The sequence below is a fragment of the Pantherophis guttatus genome, chromosome 3, assembly GCF_059756535.1.
Source record: "Pantherophis guttatus breed Tessera chromosome 3, ASM5975653v1, whole genome shotgun sequence".
Lineage (NCBI taxonomy): Eukaryota > Metazoa > Chordata > Lepidosauria > Squamata > Colubridae > Pantherophis > Pantherophis guttatus.
The window spans coordinates 70,438,615-70,460,303 of NC_142065.1; the positions used below are offsets into that span (position 1 = coordinate 70,438,615).

At 39.5% G+C, this 21,689-nt stretch overlaps 1 protein-coding gene across 2 annotated transcripts in view; it reads right to left on the reverse strand.

Moving 5' to 3' along the window:
• Positions 1-19,443, reverse strand: part of SLC35D1 (solute carrier family 35 member D1) — a 30,672-nt gene extending 11,229 nt beyond the window's left edge. The window contains exons 1-9 of one of the 2 annotated variants that reach the window (XM_087891094.1): positions 19,054-19,354; positions 17,315-17,348; positions 17,136-17,222; positions 15,953-16,020; positions 13,783-13,854; positions 13,179-13,247; positions 11,805-11,907; positions 10,307-10,399; positions 9,173-9,256 (exon numbers count right to left, since the gene is read on the reverse strand). In XM_087891094.1, the coding sequence (XP_087747220.1) occupies positions 9,173-9,256; positions 10,307-10,399; positions 11,805-11,907; positions 13,179-13,247; positions 13,783-13,854; positions 15,953-16,020; positions 17,136-17,222; positions 17,315-17,348; positions 19,054-19,268 (825 nt within the window). In that variant the 5' untranslated portion in view covers positions 19,269-19,354. Of the gene's footprint in view, positions 1-9,172; positions 9,257-10,306; positions 10,400-11,804; positions 11,908-13,178; positions 13,248-13,782; positions 13,855-15,952; positions 16,021-17,135; positions 17,223-17,314; positions 17,349-19,053 lie in introns of both variants that reach the window. The other variant, XM_034433253.3, reaches the window with a different exon arrangement.
• Positions 19,444-21,689: the final 2,246 nt, after the last annotated feature.

A 21,689-nucleotide genomic window follows, 5' to 3' on the forward strand; every position in this document is an offset into this window, starting at 1 on the left:
CCCCGCGCGGCCGCATTCTGCACCAGTTGGAGCCTCCGGGTGCACCCCAAGGGTCCCATGTAGAGAGCGTTACAATAGTCCAGACGAGAAGTGACGAGTGCTTGAGTGACTGTGCGTAGGGAGTCCCGATCCAGAAAAGGGCGCAACTGGCGTATCAGGCGAACCTGATAGAAAGCCCCCCTAGCCACGGCCGTCATATGCTCTTCTAAAGACAGCCGTGCGTCCAGGAGGACGCCCAAGTTGCGGGCCCGTTCCGTGGGGACCAATGATTCCCCCCCAATAACCAGCGATGGCACCAGCTGGCTATACCGGGACACCGGCAGCCACAGCCACTCGGTCTTGGAAGGGTTGAGTCGAAGCCTGTTTCTCCCCATCCAGAGCCGCACGGCCTCCAGGCACTGGGACATCACTTCCAAGGCATCGTTGGGATGGTCTGGGGTGGAGATGTACAGCTGAGTATCATCAGCGTACTGATGGAACTCCATCCCAAAACCACGGATGATCTCACCCTGCGGCTTCACATAAATGTTGAACAGAAGGGGTGAGAGGACCGACCCTTGTGGCACCCCACAAACAAGGCACCTTGGGGTCGACCGCTGCCCCCCTGTCAACACAGATTGCGACCGGTCGGAGAGATAGGAGGAGAACCACCGCAAAACGGTGCCCCCCACTCCCAATCCCTCCAGCCGGCGCAACATGATACCATGGTCAATGGTATCAAAAGCCGCTGAGAGATCTAACAGGACCAGGATAGAGGAATAACCCCTACCCTGAGCCCTCCAGAGATTATCCACCAACGCGACCAATGCCGTTTCCGTGCTGTACCCAGGTCTGAAACCGGACTGGAGCGAATCTAAATAGACAGCTTCATTCAGGTACTGTGGAAGCTGTCGCGCCACCACACTCTCAACAACCTTCGCAATAAAGTGAAGGTTGGAAACTGGACGATAGTTAGCCAAAACAGCCGGGTCTAGGGAGGGCTTCTTGAGGAGGGGCCTCACAACCGCTTCTTTTAAGGCGGCCGGCAAGACACCCTCACTCAAAGAAGCATTAATAATCCCCTGGAGCCAGCCTCATGTAACCTCCCGGGAAGCCAGCACCAACCAGGAGGGACACGGGTCCAATAAACATGTGGTTGCGTTCAGCCGTCCCAAGATCCTGTCCACGTCCTCGGGAGCCACAGGATCGAACTCCTCCCAGATAACACTCTCAAGGCCTGCCTCAGTCATCTCGTCTGAGCTAACCCAGTCAGCGGCCAAGTCTTCCCAAATCTGAGTTATTTTATCATCCAGATACTGTACAAAATCCTCAGCTCGACCCTGCAAAGGGTCATCCCGCACTCCCAGATGGAGAAGGGAGCGGGTCACCCTAAACAGGGCGGCTGGGCGGTTATCTGATGACGTGTTAAGAGCGGCAAAATAGCTAGATTTCGCCACTTTTATCGCCACTAGGTAGGTCGTGATATGAGACCTTATCAGTGTCAAGTCAGATTCAGATCGGCTGGCCCTCCAACCGCTCTCTAGGCGTCTTTTCCGGCGCTTCATCTCCCTCAGCTCCTCGGAGAACCAAGGAGCTAAGTGAGTTCGGTGCCGGGTCAGAGGCCGCAAAGGCACGACTCGATCCAAAGCCCCGGCGGCCGCACTATCACAGTGCGGGTTAAGCTTGTTACATTGTAAGCCTTACGCCTAGACTTTCTATCTGTAGACTGAGTTTCTCCGGAGTCGTCCCCCGCCCCCGAGTTTTTTGTGGTACTTTTATTTCTGAGGCTTGACTTTCTTAAAGATTGTTAAAGGATTGTTTTAAGCTTTTTGGAGTATACTTCCAACACAACTGGAACAGCTATTTACAGAACATGCCAGCTGTTTGGGGAATGGTGTCAAGCTGGCCACGCTTACCCAGTCAGCCATGCCCAGTGAGTGGCATCAAGCTGGCCATGCCCACCCAGTTGGCCACACCCACCCAGACGGCCATACACACACCCTGAGGTCAACCACAAGCCTGATGTGGCCCTCCATGAAATTCAGTTTGACACTCCTAATCTAATGCACACCATTCATCCACTAGCTAAAATCTTGGAAAATTAAAAGGCATTTTTCTATGTATTTTAGGCATAGACATATTTGGCTGATCCTCAGGAGCCAGGTCCATGAAAGCCTGGTACCAAGAACCAGACCTATTTATTAATTTAAAAAATATGTTTTCAGAAAATCAATCCTTGACCCACCAAAGTTTCTATTTTTAGAAAATCTTTTGAACATTTCAGAAATTGTAACCTTGTATGTTGCAAAGACAAGCTGTGGTACTGCCTTTATTTCCAATAAAGAAGGAATTTCCATTTTGAGATGCCAGTGCATCCCAAATACTGTAGACCTCAGCAGCTTTCTTAGAAAATGAAAATAGACTTCCGGTTGACGTTGCAGTGAAAACTGACTGGAAAATAGCGGGCTCTGATGAGCCATGTGAAATCCAGCCGGATGAACCGCTGCCGGGAAGCTTTCAAGCTATAGCCATCTTGTAGGGACGGTGAAGAAAGGAGAGGCCTTTCGTGAACTGCGAGGAATTGGCAATTTCCTTGCTGGAACAGAAACAAGCGGTGGCCCGGGGGGTTCATCTTATGATGGCCACCTTGAAGCTGGGACAACCAAACCGAAGAATTGTGCAGGAGTAGCGATTGGATGGAGTGCCAGAACTGGGTGAGATAAATCCCAATTTATACTAAGAAAAATCAAAATTGAAGTTTTAAAAGAATTCCTGAGCTTGGACTAGCGGCTATCTGGCTTTTGGGGGGGAAACATACATGCGGAACAAAGAGAAGGCATGGACTGTAATATATAGAATCTAAGAGAAAGTCTTGGATTTGGAAAATTGGGAAAAACAAAAGATTTTAAAAAGGAAAGAAAATGATTTTCGGAAGAAAACAATATAACAGAATTTTGAAAAATCATAGGACATTTTGACAAATAATTGGATAAAACAGCCTGCTTTGTAACAGAGTAGAAACGAAGAGTGCCATCTGCTGGAGGAAAGAAAAAGCACTGTAACATTCTATTCAAATAGACAAAACAGAAGAAATAGCAGCTGGAAATTTTGACCTTGGCCATATAGAAGATGATAATTTGGACACTGTGAGAATATTTAAGGAGTGACTATGTCTTACATCTGGGTAGTTGTTTTATTTCTCTTCTCTTCTGGAAGATAGTTTTATAATTGGATTTGACTGTTGCTGAATTTGGATAATAATTAATAATTGAGAAGAACATTTTAACTTTAAAGGACAAAGGAATAATTGAAGAAGAAGATATAAGAAAATTATATAGACTTAAAATTTTGGCTAAGTGTATAGAGATATAATTGGGGAGGTATTAGTAACCTTTTAAATTGTCATAAAATGGAGTTGCAGATGTATGAAGAGTTACTTTTGATGTTTAAAAGCATGTGTGAATCTTTAATAGGCAAAAAAGAAACAGAAAATTCATTTAAATATACAGAAAAAGAAAATGAAGAGAAGTTGGAAGAGGGAAATTTAAATGAGAAACAAGAAATTAAGAATGTTGAAGAGAAAATATTAAAAAATAGAAATCAGATAGAGAGCATTACAGAAATGGTTGGGAATGCAAAAAGAGCATAGAGGAAAGGGGGAAAATTCCCCCTAAAAAAGAAACAGGCAAAAGGAAAGAAGGGGAAAACCTGGAAGAGACAAGGGAAAGCTTTGGTGAGGGATGTTCAAAGAACACAACAGAAAAAGGTAAAAGGAAGCCAGAAGATGAAATGTAACATATATAAAAAAATAAAAAAGAGAATTGAGAAGTTAGAGTGAGATAAAGGGTCGTGCAAAAAATTATTAGAAAAAGGGATGCTAAAAAGATTTAGAGATGATGGTTAAAGATAAATCTCAATAGAGAGAGCCTGTAGTATAGTGGACTAAGCACCGTTATTAACATCTGCTGCTTGCAATTACTGCAAGTTCAAATCTCACCAGGCTCAAGATTGACTCAGCCTTCCATCCTTTCAAAGGTAGGTGAAATGAGGACCCAGATTGTGGGGGCAATAAACTGACTTTGTATAAATATACAAAAGTATGAAGGCTATTGCTTAACGCATTGTAAGCCGCCCTGAGTCTCCGGAGAAGGGCGGCATATAAATTAAAGCAAAAAAAAAAAAATAGATAGAAGAGTAAAAATAAGCAATTTGACAATATTATTAATTTTGATATCAATGTAAATTAAAATGAACATTTAAAATGTTAATTGTAAAGAGAATAACAATGTTGAAATTATGAGTGTGACTATTTTTGCAAAGAAGGAATAGAACATGTTTGTGATAAAACACAGCAGATGGAAAGGTGAAAATAAGTAATCTAAGAATATCACTAATTTTGATAACAATGTAAATTAAGATGAATATTTTATTGTTAATGAGGCATGGGGGTAGACACGTGAACCGGACACACTGCGCAGGCCACGGGAAAGCTAAGAGTCAGTGGGCCGGTACGGGCAGCCACAAGAGGCTCATCTTCACGTGATGGTACCGGCAGCAGATGCACCGGAGGAGGGGGAGGGAAGGCAGGAGATCTGGATGCACCATGTGGGCCCGCAGGCAAGCTGAGAAACACAAAGATGAGCCTCCTGTGGCCACCTGCCCACTCTATCCCAACGTCTCTCGGCTTGCCTACGGCCCGCACAGCACATCCAGATTGCCTGCCTTCCCCCCCACACCTCTGCCTCCGTCTGCTGCTTGGACAGGTAATCAACCCACTTGCACTGCGCAGGGTGTGTCTGCTGCCAAACACCATTGGCCCCTGTGCCCTCACCACCTTCGGTGCTGGCCACACCCACCCACACCCCACTTTGGCTGATGGCGATCTTAACAGGCTAATTTTTGGGATAGGGCTTATATTAGGAGCCACTAAAAATCAGGCTAGGGCTTATTTTCTGGTTAGGTCTTATTTTCGGGGTAACATGGTAGAGTTGTAAAGGCATGTATGCATATATATAATTTGAAAAAAAAAGCCACCTTCAAAATAAAACCAATGCAATTGTATTGTGTGCATGACTTACACTTATTTACATTTGATTTCTAATTTTCAGTTGACCTCACGCAGGCCAGACAGGGACAGCCAAAGGGCTGGATGTGACCCAAAGGACGTAAAATGCCCAGATCTGATCATATTCGTGAATGAACACAATCTTCTTGCAGCCATTTGGGGAGAATTATGATCACAAAATTTCATCAGCCTAAAAAGAATGGTATTCCCACAAGAGTATATTGTGTACCTTCTCTCGTCTTCATCATACTTACTTAGTATCAAAAGAAAAAGCAATAGAAAAACTTTTTTTGACCCCTAACCACAGATGAGCTGGGAAATGGGATTTTAAAAAACGTAACAGGAACCTAGCTATCATCAGTTTTATAATCACAGCAATAATTAGGTTTTATGGCACAAAACATATTCAGTCAACTGGAACCACAGAGATAACTAATGTATGCCACAATTGTTCATGGTTGACACATAGCCTGTTAATTTCACTGACAAATATTTTCCTCTTGTTAAAACTTCACCAACAAAAAATACAACAATCCACTCTTTTCACAGGTCATAATTTGCACTTACATATCAGTGCATAATAAGCTAACACATACAGGGAGAGAGGCTCAGCCCTAAATATAAGTTTATTATGAACCACCCTGTGATTTCCCAGGCCTCTGAACATGTACTTGATGAAAACAAATTCTAGAATACAACACAATATTCACATTCTTCTCTTTTAATATACAAATCTCCTAACACCAACAGCAAGAATGTCAAAAAGTGGATCCTATGTGCAACATTTAAATCACTGAAAACAAATTCACTGTCTTGTACTGTATGAATGTTCACATTTTAAAAACTGCTTTTTTTTTACTGAAAATACACATTCCAATGTTTCTTAATATCCTTTTTACCACATAGTATCATCAAATCTTAATTTCTATTCTCAGAGCAAGCTATTAACAATCAATGTTCCTTTAAATCCTAAAAGGTCTAGTCATGGAGTTGTTATTAGCACTTGTATGTCTGTTCTGAATCCCCTTCCTCAGTCTATGGCTTTTCCACTATCCTATCACTAGCCAAAGCCAATGACAGTAGCAGTGGCATGTTTGTGTGGAACACAGGATTGAATTATCCCTCCACTTAGGGTGAGAGATGAACCTGGAATTTAATACTTAGCCTTTGAAATCCCACATCTATGTAGGAAAGGCTATGACCCTGGGATTCTTTCTTGACAGTTGCCTGATTGCTGCTTTGTCCATCAGATTTTTTCCAGTAGCCTCAGGAAAATTCTAGGATTGGAAACTGGGCTGTTGAAAAAAAAAATCCCACAAATGCCATAGGAAATCATTTCCACAATGCTGACAAGAAAACTGGAGGAAGGCAGTCCCAGAGATCAAGTTCAACGTATATTTTACCTTTAGTTGTTGAATATTTATTTATTTATGATAATCCTCCTTTGAAGGGCGACTTCTGTCAGCCCCATAGGTAGATCAGACCATGAAATCAACCTTACAGAAAGGCTACAACTAAAAATCAATAAAAGTAAATCAAAGCTAATTGTTAAAAACCTTACGGAAATCCAAACAAAAGATTTGACAGATAATATACAAATTCAAACAACAACAAAAATAAAATATCTAGGAATCTGCTTATCTACAAGAACATCAGCAATTAAAGAAAACAATTATGATAAATTACTAGAACAAACAAAGAAAGACTTAGAAAAATGGGAAAATTTACACATTTCATTCCTAGGAAGAATTTCGGCCATCAAAATGACTATATTACCTAAATTTTTATATTTGTTTCAGGTCACCCCAATTAAAATAGATAAACCGTTTTTTGAAAAGCTGAATAAAATAACATCTAAATTTATATGGCAAGGGAAAAGGCCACGAATAAAATTTAAACTGCTTCAGGATACAAAAGATAGAGGAGGAGCTGCACTCCCTGACTGGGAGATATACTACCAAGCAGCAGTACTATCGTGGGTCAAAGATTGGATAGAATTAAAGGACTCTAGAATTTTAACAATTGAGGGACACGAACTTCAAACTGGCTGGCACTCCTTTATGTGGGATGAGAAATACAAAACACATTCATATTTTAAAACACATACAATAAGGAACTCACTATTACAAATTTGGCTTAAAATTAAAAAACAACATTATATGAAGATACCAAATTGGCTAGCACCGGCTGAATCAATTAGGTACCCAAACTTAACAGATAAGACAAAAATAATTAGATATAAAGATATAATTGACTATCAAGGCAAACTAAAGACAAAACAACAATTGGAGATAGATTTACACAGAGGAATAGACTGGTGGACTTACACTCAAATACAATCCAAATATAGAGAACATATAAAAACATATGAAATTTATAATCAAAAACAAGAAATAGATAAAATTATATTAGATTCAGAAAATAAATTAATTAGTAGAATTTATAAATTTCTCCTACGCTATAAATTGGAAGAAGAGACAGTCAAAGAAACGATGATCAAGTGGGCTCAAAATATCAAACACACAATACCTTTGGAAAAATGGGAAAAGTTCTGGCAGGTAAACCTAAAGTTAACGAAAGCAACGCCGTACAAGGAAAACCAACTGAAAATGTTTTATCGGTGGCATATGTCTCCAACCAGATTGGCAAAAATACAACCTAAAAATAGCCCAATTTGTTGGAAGTGCAAAAAGGCACAAGGGACTTTCTATCATTTATGGTGGACGTGCCCGGCAGCAAAGAAATTTTGGTCTAACATCAAAAAATGGTTGGAACAAATAACAAAAACACAGATTGAAAAAGAACCAGAAACATTTTTATTAGGAATATTTAACAAATCATACCCTAAGGATATCAAATATCTTACAATCCACATACTAACTGCTGCAAGAATAACCTACGCAAGAAATTGGAAATAAGAAAAAATACCAAGTGAAACAGAAGTAATAGGGAAAATTTTAGAATGCGCTGAAATGGATAGGTTAACCAAAGAATTACAAGAAAAAGAAGACTCAGACTATTATAAAATATGGAATAATTGGTATAATTGGTTAAAAATTAGAAATATACAAAAAATATAGGGGATATATTACCGATTGATACATATATATGTAATAAAAAATATTATTAGATTAAAGAGAGGTGAAGGAATATATTATAAGTAGAATTGTAGAACGTCACTCTGAAAAAATGCTTAAGAAGAAATTACACTCTTTTTGTGTATATGTTGTATAAATGTTTGTTGTGTATATGTTACGTATGTCTTTTTTAATATTTATATTCAATAAAAACTATTTAAAAAAAAAAAAAGAAAGGCTACAACTACTTTTAATGAGACTAGTTCCATCAGCAGAATCTTGCAAGTCTCACTATATTGTATCTCCACCTCTTTCAATGAATTTGTCTGAAGTCATTTCCAAATGTTATCTGGCCATTCTAAAAGCACTTCAACTCTTTCCCCCTCAGAAACGACTTCTGCATGTCTCAATCAAAGCCATCTCCCTTACTCTCTACAACTTCTGGCTGAACTTTTACATACACAAATGCCGGAAAATATACACACGAGATACACATTCATTTATTTGGGGAGGAGGAATCTCAAGGACTGGATTCTCTGCTAGAACTGAGAAGGATTACCAAGATTGGAAAACTGATTCTCTGAGAGAATTATATGTGTATTTTTTTCTATCTACTACTCCTTTGTGAGTCTAAATTCAAGATTATCTTCATTTTGGGTAAATACACTACCTGCAACACTTCCCTTAGATTTCTTCAGTGAAAAACAACTACAAACAATTAGTTATTGTCTGTAGTCTGGCTGACTGCCATTCAGAACGTGCTAGGCCTTGCTAGCTCTAAGTGTCTTGTTGCTTCCCTTCGAGCAGGAAAGATTCTTTAACTAGGATGACGAAAGCCAAATTATACATATTCATGTACAAAAGGCTGATTTTGTTAAACTATGTAACACTACACTCTTTATTTTGTTGTTTGACAAGGTGAAGGAAAATCCAGTTGGAAAAACATGCCAGATTTTATACTTCATGTAATGTTTTATTTTAAAAAAATAAACATAACTCAAAGCTACTAAACTGAAGAATAAAGTATTTGAATTATATTCTATGAGCACACCTTGTTAATAGCAGTATAGAGAGACAAAGTAAGGCCTGCAATTGGAGTAGTCACATACATGCAGTCATACTCTTGCTTTTTCTCCTAAAATGATGAAGACAAAGAAGCATTTGGGGAGGAATATAAATGCAGGGAGCTGGAGAGACGAATTGAAATACTAACAAAGGAAATATATTCCTGCAATACTAACAAATGGTACAGGTAATCCTACAAAATCCTAAGAAATGCAGGCAGGTAATAAAGTATTTGCTGTATGATGTGTGTCAACAAAATTAGAGACACTACTTCATAATAACCTAAAAATAATTTACTTATTATACAGAGATTCATGTTTTGTATCTTTGTAGGACGTGTGAGATACCAAAAATAAATAGTGCTTTACCATAAGAACAAGCTTATTTATCATATTGACATAGGCAAAGCCACCATTCAATTATCATTGCATCAATATGCTCTATGTTAATTTCCCTAACCTGGTGTCCATCAGAGCTGTGCAATTATCAATCCCATCATTCTCAACCAGCATGGTCTCATAATTCTCCAACCACTAAGCTGGGGAAGCTGAACTGCAAGACCCAGTAGATAGCTACAAGCACTTTTTGGATACAAGTACAATATCAGAAAAACAACACTTATTTTACTTCTGTCATCTGTATCTTAGCTGCAACTGATACTTAATGGATCAATTGCAGTTACTCCATTCATTTTTTATATTATTCGTGTTTATTATTATTATTATTTATTCTTAATGTTATTAATGTTCGGCTACTTCCCAAGTTCAGATTTTTATATAATTTCTTTCATATGTGCCATATATATTGTGCTTCTTCAACTGCAACCATCTTAAATAGTTGGTAAATGCTTTCTTTTTTTCTTTCTATTTTGACATATTCGTTTTTTAAATATAAGTTGCTTTGGCAAGAGGCACATAAGTAAAAAAAAAAAAAAACCTAGGACCCCAAAGCAAGAGAATCAAAGTATGCCACATTTAGACATACTGGCAAACAATATTGAAAAGCAACATCTATGTCCTAAATTTCCAAGTGATATGTAGAAGTGCATTTCATAAAATGAAATTATTTATATCGTTTTGGTGTAAAATTTGCATTCTGGATTTTTTAAAAATATACTTACCTTTTGTGCATCTCCTGTGAAGTAGGCAATGCCCAAAGTAGGAAGAATCATGAATAGTGCATTGTAATAAAGGAGACCATATTTTCCCAGCTCCTGGGAATGGAGGAAAAAAAACAGAAACGTATCTTAAATGAAAAATAAAATATTACATAGAAAGCTAAACAAACAAGACTGTAGGTATTCCATCCAAATAATATAATTTTCCCCATATCCTTAGACACAAACCAGGTTCATACTCCAGCACAAATCAAGAGTATAACAGAAAATGTTGTGCAGCTACATATGTCTTCTGCAGACTGGTGCCTACCTTAAAAATACATTAAATGGATATTTAAGTGAAATAAGGATCACAAATTTTATTCTTCATTCTGCCAATCTCTAACAGGGATAAATATTCAGAGGAAACTGTGCTTTTTACCCACAGAAATTCAGCCTGTAAACTGGGTAAGTTTTTGCCTAGTAGTTGTCCGCTAAATATGGAGAATAAACCTAAATCTGCCCTTAGACTACATGTTTGCCTGAAATAACTCTGCAAGAAATCTATCCCAAATAACCACAGCAAGTTAACACACTTAATCCACAATTTAAAACTGCATGATCTAATTGACTTTCATCCACTTTCACAGCTAGCAAGCTAGCTTTTGATTCACTATGCTTAAAAAAGGGACCAGTTACGCTGGTTACCTAGGGTGACAGTCATTAAACCATCTTATAATTACATAACAGTTCCTTTAAATATGTAAGTGTAACCAAATAATCAATATAATAGCTAGGTAACACTAGTATACCACTGCATTTTGGGAACCTCAGCTTAGTTGCTTATCCTGTAAGTTAATGTTACCCAATACCGTTTCAGCTAACTTTAAAAACAACATTTGCAGGTTTTCAAGATTTTCTGGAGCTAAATATGAAGTCTGCCACTTTAATCTAGGCATGAAATAACTTCACAGTAAAAATAGTTGGGTATTATTGTGCTGCGGAATGTGTTAATGCTTCTGGTGTTATGACTATGTTATTTAACCCAAGGACACCATCAGAATTGTGGTTGTCCTTTGGTTAAAAACAGAGTGCTGATTCAGAGCAGCAGTGAGGAAGATATTACTAGATATAGCTAAATTATATCTCCCTCAACAAGGAATCTAAATAATACCTTGACACATTATAAATGGAAGCTTTTAAAACGTTTCAAGCATCACATTTCACAAGATGCTCCATCTCAGGCCTGTGCAAGTACAAAAAAACTGTTTGAAGGTTGATAAAAAAATGTTTCAAGCTTGAGATGCTTCCAAAATATTGGAACAAACTGTTTCAGTGTTGGGGTAAGATGTTTCATGAAATTTTGTGCTTGCAATATTTCAAAATGAAACATTTTGCATATCACTATGTACATAACAGATCAACCTGTGGAATATCTTATCCCACAGCAACAAAAAAAATACATTTTTATTTTTCTTTTACTGATCAGCCTAGCAACATGCAGCAATGAGGCAAACCCTACCTTTGAATCTAGCTTCTGTTTTACATAAGCACCATTTGCAGCTGTCAAGACATCATTGATCAAGATAAAAATATATCCTTCTAGATCAAATGCCAAATCAGAACTATGGAGAAAAAATAACATTCAAGTTACAGAAAATTTGTAAAATTTACAAATATAGAACATAATTTACATGAATCCTGCAAGTGGGAAACATTTTGTAAACAGTATTCCAGAAGACGCTAGGCATCTGATAAACCCTGATATGTAATACTCTAACTCAGGGGTGTCAAACTCAAGGCCCGGGGGCCGGATCCTGCCCGCGGGGTGCTTATATCTAGCCCATGGGGCCGCCCTGGAAACAGTGAAGGACCGGCCCGTGGTGCCTCTGCCAGCAAAAACTGAGCTCGGCAGCCCTCGCGAGCTCTGTTTTTGCTGGCAGAGAGTTGCAGGAGGCTGTTGCAACCAAAAATGGAACTCGGGAGCCCATTTTCGCTGGCAGAGCGCTTGGACCTCCACAGGTGCCCCTGACATGGGTGACATTGAGCTGGCCATGCCCACCCTGGCCATGCCTATCCAGCCCTCTGAGATCAATCACAACCCTGATAAGGCCCTCAATGAAATTGAGTTTGACGCCCCTGCTCTAACTGAATATAAATATGACCAATACTGCACTTTAATATATAACTGATCTCCTGTAAGAAACTGGGGGAAGGAAGGGTATAGCCACACTTTTTTCTGTGTACAGTCTGTTCTTTCTTAATAAGTGAGTCACCCCACTCAACAAAAAATAAATATGTCTAACTGAGCACTGCTCTAAGTTTAAAATAATTCAAAGTGGATTTAAAGATTCCTATTAATTCCACCTGCCAGTTAAAGTAAATAGAATGAGACAATCACATATTTGTTATGGACCAGGAAAACTATACAGGTGGCTGAAAGCAGAAGAAGAAAATGCCAACTTCCTTAGCCTACATAAGCGGCCATTTACCCTTGAGATGTTAATGAACTACAACTTTCTGCTTGTCTTGCTAACTTATCTTGCTGATTGTGATATTCAACAAAATATAAAAAGCTACAAGAAATCCTACCACTAGACTGCACAGAATTTTTGAAAAAATATTTCAGACAATACACTCGTTCAATACTTTCTAATTCTGTTGCTTAATCCTTTGCATGGGAATTTATATATTAGAGAAACAAACTTTCCATTTTTGTTGTAATTCAGCAGTACAGCTGCTTTAATGGTGTATTCATGCCAATTCTACAATAACAGGAAATAACCTACATTTGCACTCCCTTTTCACCATTTGACGGAATCTAAATTATAGCAAACTATTTAACTTTGTGGCATGAAAATGTGGCAAAAGCAAATGTGGCAAAAATGAACCATACCTTGCAGCTACAAATGCACCAATTATCATTGCAAATACTGTCATCCGAATTCCCCAAGAAAATTTTTTCCTAAAAAGAAAACTTAGTCATTACTGCAGCAAATTTTCAGCCATTCTCAGTACTTTTCTAAATGAAAACAGTTAACTTTCAACAAATCAAGGTAATCTGATGAGCTTTCCACCAAGTCCTGTGCATGTTACTATAGCAATAAGAGGGAAGATTAGTATCTGTTTCACTGGGATCATTTAGCACAAAGGTGACCCAGACTTTGCAAGCAACCTGACCATGTTTACAAACTGCACAGTCAAGTCTTTAACCCCTGAACCTACACACAAAATAAGTATGGTTATCTACAAAGAACAAACAAAAGTACCTTATGCACTAAAATTCAATAAATTAAAGAATTTGCTGGAGTTTCCAATATGAAAAATACACTACACATCTATGCTGCTCTTTGAAAAGAAAATTCAGAAATAGATGGTTCCACAATGCTTTACAGTTCTCATGCTTGCTACAGAATGACCACGAAGCATAATAAATTAGGCAGAACTGTGCCCACCAACACAGACACATGAAACAATATATATCGTACTTTTTTACTCACTTGAGTAAGATTCCTTCTGCAAACATTGTAAACAAAATGGAAAACCGTCTCAGGACTGTAAACATTGGCAGACTAAGAAAGAAAAGAAAAAAGAATGTTTTGAATAAGCTAATCATGTTGAGATGCCCCAAGTCAGTACTTTCATACCAAGCTAATCTAGATAAACCATTATAAATACTAAATAGTACAAAAGAAAAGTATAAGCAGGGAAGATTGACTTCAACACTGCCAGAAAGAGTAAGAAAAAAGACCAAGAATCTGCCAAGGCTGCATTAGTATCAATAGTATCAATCGGGTGATCCAGTCCGAACGGGGAGCATTTCACCCCTGGTTTTAGGCCATGAATTACCGTTGTTAGGACATCCTGGTCAAGGTAGAGTCAAACCCAGCATAAGAGCCAGATTTGGGCAAAATCCCCTTTGGCCACAGTTTCCATCAGCTATTTAATTAGAAGCCATAAATCCAATTGGGGGATCCAATTCACAAACCTACTTCTTCGGGTGGAGCACAGCTCCATTCAGGATGATCCACTGTTAATGGATCAACTTGATTTTTACAAATGCAACTTTGAAACTTATGTAACTGAATTTTAGTTTGTTCTGTTTCATTCAGATTAAATGAACTTCAGTTATCAATTCAGGCAGTTTATAGCACCAGTAGTTCAACTTAGGGTACTAATGTAAAAATGAGCGTTATCAGCATACCAATGACATTTAATCCTGAAGTGACAGAACCTTGCCAATGGCTTTATAGAGATGTTGAACAATACAAAGGAGAGCACAGAGGCTTTTAACACTCCACAATGGAAAGGCTGCACGCTTGAGTGCTACTCTTCTATTATTATTGACTTGGACAATCCACTGGATAAAATTAAACTCACCATAAAACTGTACTCCCAATGTGAAACCTTTATAAGTGGTTCAGCAAAGTGCCATGGTCAGTGGACTCAATCCCCACTAAAGGATTTATCAAAGTCACAGATGGTCATCAACCACCATGATCAATGTCTATGACTGGGCATCAAACCTGACTGATATTTATCCAGATAAAGTATTCTTCTAGGATCCTCTATAAACTGAACATCCGCCACCTTCTTTTTGCCAAAAATAGTCAGATTTATGGCAGGCCACATCAAGAAAGGGCACGGTATACCTCCCTCAAGTCAGGCATTCCTCTTCACTTCAGAAAGGCATTGGTGGTATCCCAGTTCCAGTCACTCACAACTGACCAGAACAGTTCAAATGAACCGGAAAAGAGACAGAACAAACATACAGATGGTAGGGCTCAAACCACACCTTTTATTTGTAATAATGCCTCAGCAGGTAGCAGCACCTAAGCAGGATGACTTAGTCCACTACCTCAAGACTTAGGTAGGGGATTTTATAGCAAATTAAGGCCAACCGAGGGCCTAAACACAGCTTAACAATTGTGTTCTTCATGCCTTCCATTGCCTAACTGATAAACTATGAGGACTCAGTAAGGGTTGATAACTAAAGTGTAGCAGTGAAAAAATTAAAGGCACACTAGGTTAAGGGGAAAACTCTGTGTTGGCCCCCTTCCCTTGGTGGCCTAAGCATATATTTATTTTCTTAATTGTCAATCTGGGGCTGGATTAAATCAGGATATTCCAGGATGACCAGCTAGGCATAGAAGTAAAAAATATGTAACTTGGAAGCAGCACTAGCAAACCACTTTCAGTAAAATTGCTAAGCTAACGGCATGGATGCAGTCACAGAAAACTAATTTGAGAAAATATTTATTACTTAAGAATATGCATTTTCTGTTGTAATTTTTCCACGTTTATGTTCCTGATTACACATGCAAGATTGCAGAGTAACATGTGTCTTGCCAGACAGAGACTCCTACACATTCTTACTTGAAAATCCTAGTAAACATTAGCAGGATTTATTCTGAGTTCAATAACTAGATGACTGAGATGCAAGATAATAATGTATATAGAAATCTAGTCGATATCACCCGTTTTATTATTCTTCAGGTTTATCCACTCTTCCATTTGTTAAGAACACCTTCCATCTTAGTATTCCAAGAGCAACTAGTATTCTGAAGTAATCAGAAGAAATATCTTTAGAGCTCCTGTTATACAGATGTATAGTTTTAATAAAAGCATAATAAAATTATAACCTCACAAATGTATAAAAGTTATCCATACTTCAATTTCTTTGTGCTGAACAGTCCTGTGATTTGGTTCCCAAAATAGAGAAGAGGTAGTGGAAAAGTCTAGAAAATTATAAAAAGGGATAAAACAGCACTCCATGAACAGATAACGTCAGCTTGAGACCTAGCATTCTAAACAATGACAGTTTTATAATGAACAGCTTTCATCAGGCACACCACAAGCCCAATGCTGTTTAAGTGTGGTTTAACGGCTTCAGCACGTCAGATAAATATGATTTTGAAATCCAGTTTACAACACAAGCACATAATCCTTCTTTTCTTCAAAACTTTGTTCATTTGTGAAGCCATTAACAGAACATCTATTATTTCAAGTTATGTTGGGCATGTAAAGGCAAAGTATTCATAAACTGAGATCATGTTTAAATCAAGTCACTTGTTCATATGTGTACATTAGGAGCACACTAAGAATCTATGGCATGACATCGGTATAAATACAGAAAACAGCCACTCTTAATACTGTACCATGGTCTGCTAAACAAGTTCTTTGAATACGCAAGTTATGTAAATGGACTCAAAACTCATAACTGGGGAGTTCTGACGCAAATAAACATTTCATTACATGAGACAAAACCTTATCAAAGTTTACTCAGAAATAAGATGATTAATTTATTTATTCCAGCATACAGAAGATTGTATTTTGAGGGAATATTAATCGGAAGTAAGTCCTTTTACATTTAAGTGATTGTATTTCTAAGGGGAAATTTTACATCGCTTCAGGAAAAGGCAATAGGAGCCTGTGTGGAAACTTCCCTCAACCTTTTTTAAAAGGGAAAAAAAGAATTTAAAAACACACACGGGGACGTAAGATACTGCAAAGCATTTCTTTTCAAAGAGTATTTCTACTCCTCCACAAGCTCCACAGGCTTTTTTAGAAGTATAGAAAATGGGTCACTGAGGCTTAGTCCTCTCTCTTAGGAAGATTGCCAATGCAAAGCAAATATACTTTTAGTATTTATTCCTCCATTAAGAGAATAATCCTATACAAAATAAAGGCTAGAATTCTGCATGTTTAACAGCACTTTTAATGCATTTTAAAGTGTGTTCTGCCAAATATACCGAACAATATTTATCTTAATGAAAGGATTATTCATTGCTTCCATCTCAATAATTATTAGTTTTAGGAGAGAGGAAGGAGAGAGACAAGAAACACGTCATACCTTTCGAGGTATATGTCTATCAAAATCTGGAAACTTGACCACCCTGAGTGCCTTTCCCACCCAAAGGACAACTACGGTAGCCAGCATCTGTAAGAGAAGGAAGAGAAATCACTAGGGTGCCTCCAATTCTCCCTGCCCACCCTATTTAGAAAATTTCTGAAATGCAGACTTCAACAAACCTGTCCTAGTCCCACACAGAGCGAGGAAGGAAATCTGTAACAGACCACAAACATGTTAAACCATACTAGACAGCCGAGAAACTTTGACAAATCATACATGACGGAGAATGCTAGCTGGTGGCAGAAAAAAATGGCCTGCCTCTGCCTTCACCCTCGTTTAAAACTATTCTAAAATAAGGGATGCACTTCATATTCTTTGCCCTTGCAACCAACGCCCTTGCAAACGTAGTCCTAACATGTTCAGCACAGATGCACTTCTTATAGTACACCTTTCCAGAAGCACGTTAAGGTGCAAGGACACAGAATGATCAACAACAAGGAAAACTACAGGGCACCTATGGGAGGCAAGTTAAAAACATATAACGTCAAAAGAAGGAAGATTTCCAAGGAACCTTTAAAGCAAGGGGGAGAATGGCAAGGCAAGTGCAACCCCAACTACCCAAGTCAGTCGGTCGGTCAGTCAGTTAGTTCTCTGGAAATTTAGGGTGCTGCACATCACAAGCAGTCCCTCTGAATTCAACCCGCCGGAATCAGCAGAGCCCATTCCAGCCCCTGAGGTCCAGATACAACTAGATAGTCCTCCACTTACAAGAGTTCACTTAGTGACTGCTCAAAGTTACGGCATTGAGAAAAGTTACTTATGATCATTTTTCACACTTATGACCATTACAGCATCTCCATGATCACATGATTTATATTTGGATGCTTGACAACTGATTCACATTTATGACTGTTGCAGTGTCCTGGGGTCATGTGATCTCTTTCTGCAACCTTCTGGCAAGCAAAGTCAATGGGGAAACCAGATTCACTTAACATCCTTGTTACTAATTTAACAACTGCAGCAATTCACTTAACAGTGGCAAGAAAAGTCATAAAATGGGGGAAAACTCACTTAACAAATGTCTCCCTTAAGAACATAAATTCTGGGCTCAATCATAGTCCTAAATCGAGGACAACCTGTAGCCCTTGACTTATCACCACAATTGAGCCCAACATTTCTGTTGTTAAGGGAGACAATTACTAAGTGAGTTTTACCCTATTTGCCACAGGTTGAAAAGTGAATCACTGCAGTTGTTAACATAGCAACACTTTCGTTAAGTGATTGACTTTCCTTATCAGAAGGCTGCAAAACGTGATCACGCAACCGTCATAAATATGAACCCGTTGCCAAGCATCTTAATCACGGGGATGCTGCTAAAGGTGGCAACTGTGCAAAATGGGTCGCAAGTCACTTTTTTCAGTGCCCCTGTAACTTTGAACGGTCATTAACGGAACAAGTCGAGGACTACCTGTAGGACAGGGGAGTCCTGTCATTTCCAGAGTCCTGGAGAAGAAAAGGCAACTGGGCAACTTCCCAGCACAGAGACCTCCTTACAAGGGGTTTCATCGGAGGAGATGCTAAAGGCGGACGGCAAAACCTTCCGCAGGGCATCCACACTGGAGAGGTGAGCAGGCGTCGGTCCCTTTTCTCCGTTAACATGGAGGCGGCTTTTTCTCCGAAGGCTAAGTCCGGGGACGGAGGGGCAAGAAGCCCCCGAGGCGGATGAAAGCACCCGCCCATCTCAGCGGTTCATGCAAAAAGGGGCCGACAACCGGGCTTCACCTCCCTCCCTTCCTCCCTCTCTCCCGGCTGCAGGACGCGTCGTTCTGCAAAAACACCCCCGCCTCCAGCTCCTAAAACTTCCACCGGGGCCAGCGCCAATGAACTTCGCCCCGGGCGGGCTCGCCTCCTTACCCACCCGTAGCTGGTGAGGACGCTCTTGTTCACCACCACGATGAGGAAAGAGCTGAAGCCGTAGAAGGCAGCCGCCAGCAGCTTGAGGCAGGCGGAGAGGCTGGGGGCCGCCGCCATGCCCGGCTCCTCATCTCCGCGAGCTGGGGCAGCTACTACGGCGACCGAGGGAGCTTCTGCTTTCACGCCAGCTGCTTGACGTCTGCGCACGCCCGCCGACATGGTTGCCAGAGGGACGTCAAAGAGGGGGCGGAGCCACGGAGGAGAAAGCCCGGGAGAGCGCGAGCTCTGGGGACACTTTGCAGCTGGGGCGAGAAAGGGCCTGAGTTCTCGGGGGAAGAGGTGGGGGGGGGTTTGAGGGGGGTGGAGAGAAACGGCTGACGGAGGGAGAGCCTCCTTACTTGTAGGACGGCTTTCCTCCGTGTCGTATCTTCCAGAAAGGCTGGACGATGAGTCACGTCATCTTCATTCGTAGAGTAGAACATAACTTAAAGCTAACGGGCGAGGCAAATCAATGTGTTGTGGATTTAATAAGACAAACACAACTTTTGGGTTGATCAGAGACAGATTTTATATATTGCGCAATAGGTTCAAGGCTCTGTACATGAAGCGTTCTAGACAAAGGATTCTTTTGAAGTCAGCAGTTCATATGGTCCTATACATTTATCAATTTTAATTGACATTACAGAGTTTCTTTGCAAAACAATCATAATTCTTTTTGTAGATTACTGAAGCATATCTTTTATCTTTTGACGATGGACAACTTTTAACTCATGTGGATCCCCTTGACCTAACCAACCTTTAAGCTGTATGTTATTAGAATGTTCCTTTCTTCTGACAACTTAGAGGCCTCCTAGAGGAACCAAAAGGACCGTGGCTGAGTTTGTACTCTTTCCAACCGGATGCATTTCTTTTTAGAATAGAGTGAATAGAAAGTTATCCAGTGGTCATCCATCAGAGCCCGCTTCATTACATTAAATGCAACAGTTCACTTAGGGACAAGGGCACTGGACAAAGTTACAAGGGCACTGGAGAAAAAATGGCTTATGATCGTTTTTCACACTTACGACCTTTTGTAGTAGCAACCCCCAAAAGCATATATATGTGGGTACATGCATAATTTTGCATTTATTTATTTATCTTGTCGTTTTTATGTTCTTATTAGAGGTAGAGACCCTTTGAGAGCTGCGTGCAACGTAACTTCGTTTTAGTGTATGCCAATTAGTGTACATTCAAAGTGACAAAGTATTCATGTGATATCAAAATCACAAGATGCTTGGCAACTGGTTCATACTTACGATCGTTGCAGTGTCCCTGGGTCATTTGATCGCCTATTGCAACCTTCTGACAAGCAAAATCAGTGGGGAAGCGAGATTCACTTAACAACCATGTTACTAACTTAATCAACTGCAGTGGTTCCCTTAACTGTGACAAGAAAGGTTGTAAAATGGGGCAAATGCCTCACTTGGCAACATAAATTCTGGACTCAGTTATGGTCGTAGGTGGAGGATTGCCTGTACCTTTTCCCCACCATCCTCTTGAGGTTCCTAAGAATATTTAAGCATTACATAATAGTAATCCAATCTTGAAATTCAAATACTTTGGCCACCTAATGAGAAGGAAGGACTCACTGGAGAAGAAAATTGAGGGCAAAAGAAGAAGGGGACGACAGAGAACGAGGTGGCTGGATGGAGTCACTGAAGCAGTAGGCATGAGCTTAAATGGACTCCAGATGATGGTAGAGGACAGGAAGGCCTGGAGGAACGTCCATGGGGCCGCGATGGGAACTAATGTCCGTATAAGCAAGATTTAGATTCACAGTAGCAGAAAAAGTTGGCTTGGAAGATGATGTATAAAAACAACCCTTCGACCCAGATTTTTTGTTTTAATCCAGTCAATTGAAGAACATAAATCACTTTACTACAAGGAAAAGTGAATTCAGGCAGGTGGCTGGATCAGAAGTGCAAAGAAAAAGAAAAATAACTTGCACACCTAAACTTTCTTGAGTTTGAAATTTCACTGATCCAGCTCAGAGCAGGCCCGACTCCCATTGTACAACAGAGGTGAGAACAATGGTGAATGCAAAGCACTATGCATTAAAATCCGGGATATATTTTTAATTGAATGAACCATTCGAAAACCCCAGATGTGAAGAAAAAACATAGTCAAGTATTCATAAGTCCTGAAGCAAACAATCCACTGAATATCTCTGGAGATTCCCGGTCATCCAGGTCACAGTTGTCTTGAAGGTGCTTTTTTCTTCAAAAGGCAGCTGGACTGTTTTTTTCTTGAGGAAGAAGAAAAAAATGTTTCACTTCTCAACCAAGAAGCCTCTTAGATGAGAAGTGAAATGTTTTTTTCTTCCTCAAGGAAAAAACAGTCTAGATGCCTTTTGAAGAAAAAAGCACTTTGGAAAGATCCCTCTGAATGGAAATTTTCTCTATCCCATTATCCTACTGCCAGAAAAGTTTTAAAAGGATGGAGGGAAGGGAAAGAAAGGAAAGGCAATGCAGAAGATACTAATCCTTTGGAACCACATTCTTTTGCAAATTGGAAAGGGGAAAATGGGAAAAAAAGCCTTTACATTCATATTTTTTTCTTGTTTGTTATTTTCAATATAGCTTCATTTTCTCTCTGAAAAGT